Consider the following 3,839-nt stretch of genomic DNA (forward strand, 5'->3'; position numbering starts at 1 on the left):
CTTATACACATTTGGCGTTGTACATTAAAGTGGTACCAGGAAAGGAACAACAGTGAGGTAGTGAGGTAATTATAGAGCTCTGGAGCTGGTGTCTCTTATTTAACAAGAAGAGGCAAGTAGTTAAACCCTGGACATGCGCCTATTGACAATTTGTGGAATAAGACTAAAAGATGAGTTCATGTCAAAAAATGACCAGACTGATTCAACTTTAACCATCCTTTAATATTTTTATTCTACCAAAACCTTGTATGATCAAGTTTGAAAAGATTTACTGGTGTAAATGCCCATAGAGTTTTTATCAATGTCTCAGTGAAACTACACAATGATTCTTGTATAAAACTTTGTATAAAACTTTGGTCGTTCTGAGAATGATATATGCAAACACATGACTGTGGAAAAACGTTTATGCTGAACTATATTGCCTTGTTACTATTACCCGTAATAAGATTGCATTGGAGGTTGTAGTTTGAGCTTCTATCACCAGTAGACACCTCAAACTTACCCTTTACAATAACTATAACCGTCTATGAAAAGCTCTACAGCCTGCTTTCAACCTTCAAGGTACATGTCAAATGATAGTAGTGGAAATGGAAGAACACCAATTCAACTGTGTGTACTTGTGTTTAGGTTGGCTGGAACTGTACGCTGTGCACGTTTCTTAACAAACCAACTCGTCCTGGCTGTGAGATTTGTGGAGCGGAAAGGCCACAGGACTATGAGGTGCCAGACGTCTACGAGCCAGACCAGGAGGAAGTTTTGCGTATTCAACAGGAACAGCTGGCCTTTCAGCTTTATGAAGAAGTACCTGATGCTCACTAATAAACTGACAAATGATTAAAAAAAAGTGATTTTTTGTAAAAGTGCTAAAAGATCCACATCCTTTTTGTAACCATGAAATATAGGCTCAGGAACTGGAACGTCAGCAGAACTACATGTACCTCTTGGCCACAGAAGAACAGAACCTCATCCCTAATACTACAGAGACAGATTGCCCTATCTGCATGTCTACTCTACAGCCAGGAGAGGGGGTTGTGCTAAGAGAATGTCTTCACACCTTCTGCAGGTTTAAGAGAAAACGTTTTAGTGGGCTGGGAGGTTAAAAAAACAAACAAAAACTAAACTTTAAATAGTATTAAGTGACTTCCTCAAGTAGATATTTCATTCAGCTGATCGAAATGTGCACAGTTCATGCGTGTAGTGAGTGGGTTTTATGTGTTCCTTTAGGGAGTGTCTCGCAGGGACAGTCATAAACAGCCAGGATGCGGAGGTGTGCTGTGCAGACACGGATTGTGAGAGCAAGTTATTGGACAGAGAGATAAAAGAGGTGAGCATAAGTCAACTCAAGTTGAAGGTGAATAGTTCTTCTAAGTATAACTGTTTATGTCATGATGTAATATTATAAACAAAACAGCAAAAAATTATTGGAATGAAGCCAATTTATTTGATAAGAATTTAGATGATTTCAATTTAATTAATTTCATCCTAATTTAAATTTTGCCACCGCATGGTCAGTTGTTTGAGGTAGTCGTAACAGTCTTAATAGTATAGAGATTTGCTGACATGTTCAAGAGTACTGTACTGTAGGGTTTATGGTGCTTTTATGATTCAGTTGCAGAAATGCACACCAGCAGTCGGTCCCAACAGGAATTCAATGAAGTCGGATTAAATTAATTTACTTTGGGTTTCTCATCCCCCAATGTTTAGTGTTTGGCCTCAGCATAGGGGAACATCTAATAGCATTAAATCAGATTTAGGTATTAGGTCCATGGACCAAGGGTTTGGATTTCCTCCAAAACTTCCTCTGTCAACTTTTTTGTGTTTGACAGAAATTATTGGCAAAAATATAGACGTAAAGAAAGAACCATGTTAAAAAATTGCTCACACAGCAGTTAAAGGTATTATTTAAGAATGGTTGACGTTAGAAATTTGTATATCATAATTTTGAATTGCCTTAAGTAAAAAGAAATATTTAGCAAAAATTGTTTTAAAATTTGTGAAATAACCAACTTGCAGTATGTATTGTAAAAATGGCAGCGTCTTGCCCCTGCAGTATGGTGCAACTGGAAATGTTTGTGCTCTGTGGTTGTAGTTTGCAATCTGCACTTTGATGTCAATTTGTAGTAAGATTCAAGATTAATCTTCCTTATTCCATGAAAAAACATGTAATGTTTAATTCTGGGATTCTCTCTTCAGCTGCTTACAGAGGAGGAGCACCAGCGTTTTCTAGAGCTGCGTTTGAACATCGCAGAGAGCCGCTCCGAGCACAGCTTCCACTGTCAGACCCCCAACTGTCGAGGGTGGTGCATCTACGAGGATGATGTCAATGAGTTCCAGTGCGACCTCTGCAATGAGACCAATTGCCTTCTTTGCCGAGTAGCTTTGCAATCTTGACTCTACAATATTTTCTCTACAATATTGGAAGCAGAAGATATAATAGATTTTACTAACTTTTTTTGTAGGCGATTCACAAGGACATGAACTGTAAGGACTACCAGGATGACCTGCGCGTCCGAGCTGAGAACGACCAAGCAGCTCAGCAGACCAAGCAGATGTTGGAGGTTTGTCAGCCTTAAAGCCGAGTAAAGTAACTGAGGGTGTCTTTCTAAATCTGTGATCACTTAAATAAATGCACCAGCAGTGCATTTTTTTTAAAGGAATTATTCAGAAGTGTTTTTAACAGTTGAATATCTGGAAAACTTTCAAGGAAATATGATCTTTGTTAAATTAGATTGATACAAGTTCACATTCTTATTAAGTTCCATTAATGACTTTAATTTTGTTCATGAAATAAATCATGTGATTTCACTTTAGCCTTACATCTGGCAAAGGGATTGTTTTACACTTTTTTTTTGTGATGTTTCAATATATACATTTTGAATGTTGCCATTTTCTCATGTGGGCCTTGCAAAAATCTGAGCTGTTAAATGACACTGTTACCGTAGAACATGCTGCAGAATGGAGAAGCCATGAAATGCCCAAGGTGTGACATCATCGTCCAAAAAAAAGATGGGTGCGATTGGATCTGTTGTCTGATGTGCAAGACGGAAATCTGCTGGGTCACTAAACAAGCTCGATGGGGACCAAATGTAAATATCACTGCACATAAGCGTAGGAAGCAACACAAACATGAGTAGTTAAATCATCTGGGAGAGAAAAAAAAAATGTTTTTGAGTTATGCATCTAATTTTCTTTTTTATCTTCTTGCAGGGACATGGCGATACATCCGGTGGTTGTAAATGCCGGGTCAACAACATGGCTTGTCATCCCAACTGCCAAAACTGCCACTGAAGCAAAAAAGCACTTATTAGTTCAACACGACTCAGCCTTAACACTGTGAACTATTTGGATTGTATTAAGCAGCGGATCCGCATTACTGCATTACATTTTTATACACATTATTAACTATGATGGCACACTAACCATTGTAGGGAAAGGGAAATGGCATGCATCTATCTACAGCTAAAGATGCTAACTGTCAAGACCATGAAAAATACCTCACTGAGAGTTCCTTCATTATCATACTTTTGATGATCAGTCATGTGTTGTAAGATTTAACTTTCAGCTGTTTCATTTAAAACTATTCCCTCCAATAACCAGTTTTTGTGCAAACAAAAGGTAAAAAAAAAAACACATCTAAACAGACTCAATTTAGGGACTTTTATTTATGTTTCTCCTTTAGTTTTTAATCATGGCATATAATATAATCAAAGATTGACTAGGATGAAAGTATTTAAAATTGTAAGTGGTGAACATTGGGTGGGGGGGGTCATTCTACTGTGTAGACCGAGGTGAAGGATGCTGTTTACGTTGGTTACTTTAATTGCATTTATTCATAGTGC

General features: G+C 37.7%; 1 protein-coding gene across 1 annotated transcript in view; it reads left to right on the top strand.

The window, feature by feature from the left end:
• The window catches only part of rbck1 (RanBP-type and C3HC4-type zinc finger containing 1), an 8,084-nt gene extending 4,450 nt beyond the window's left edge, over nucleotides 1-3,634 (top strand). The window contains exons 6-12 of the mRNA XM_015384138.1: nucleotides 628-801; nucleotides 903-1,063; nucleotides 1,225-1,324; nucleotides 2,194-2,373; nucleotides 2,460-2,558; nucleotides 2,943-3,086; nucleotides 3,208-3,634. Of these exons, the coding sequence (XP_015239624.1) occupies nucleotides 628-801; nucleotides 903-1,063; nucleotides 1,225-1,324; nucleotides 2,194-2,373; nucleotides 2,460-2,558; nucleotides 2,943-3,086; nucleotides 3,208-3,288 (939 nt within the window). The 3' untranslated portion in view covers nucleotides 3,289-3,634. The remainder of the gene's footprint in view (nucleotides 1-627; nucleotides 802-902; nucleotides 1,064-1,224; nucleotides 1,325-2,193; nucleotides 2,374-2,459; nucleotides 2,559-2,942; nucleotides 3,087-3,207) is intronic.
• The last annotated feature ends 205 nt before the right edge of the window (nucleotides 3,635-3,839 follow it).

The sequence above is a fragment of the Cyprinodon variegatus genome, unplaced genomic scaffold (assembly GCF_000732505.1).
Source record: "Cyprinodon variegatus isolate N-32 unplaced genomic scaffold, C_variegatus-1.0 Scaffold305, whole genome shotgun sequence".
In the NCBI taxonomy this organism is placed as follows: Eukaryota; Metazoa; Chordata; class Actinopteri; order Cyprinodontiformes; family Cyprinodontidae; genus Cyprinodon; species Cyprinodon variegatus.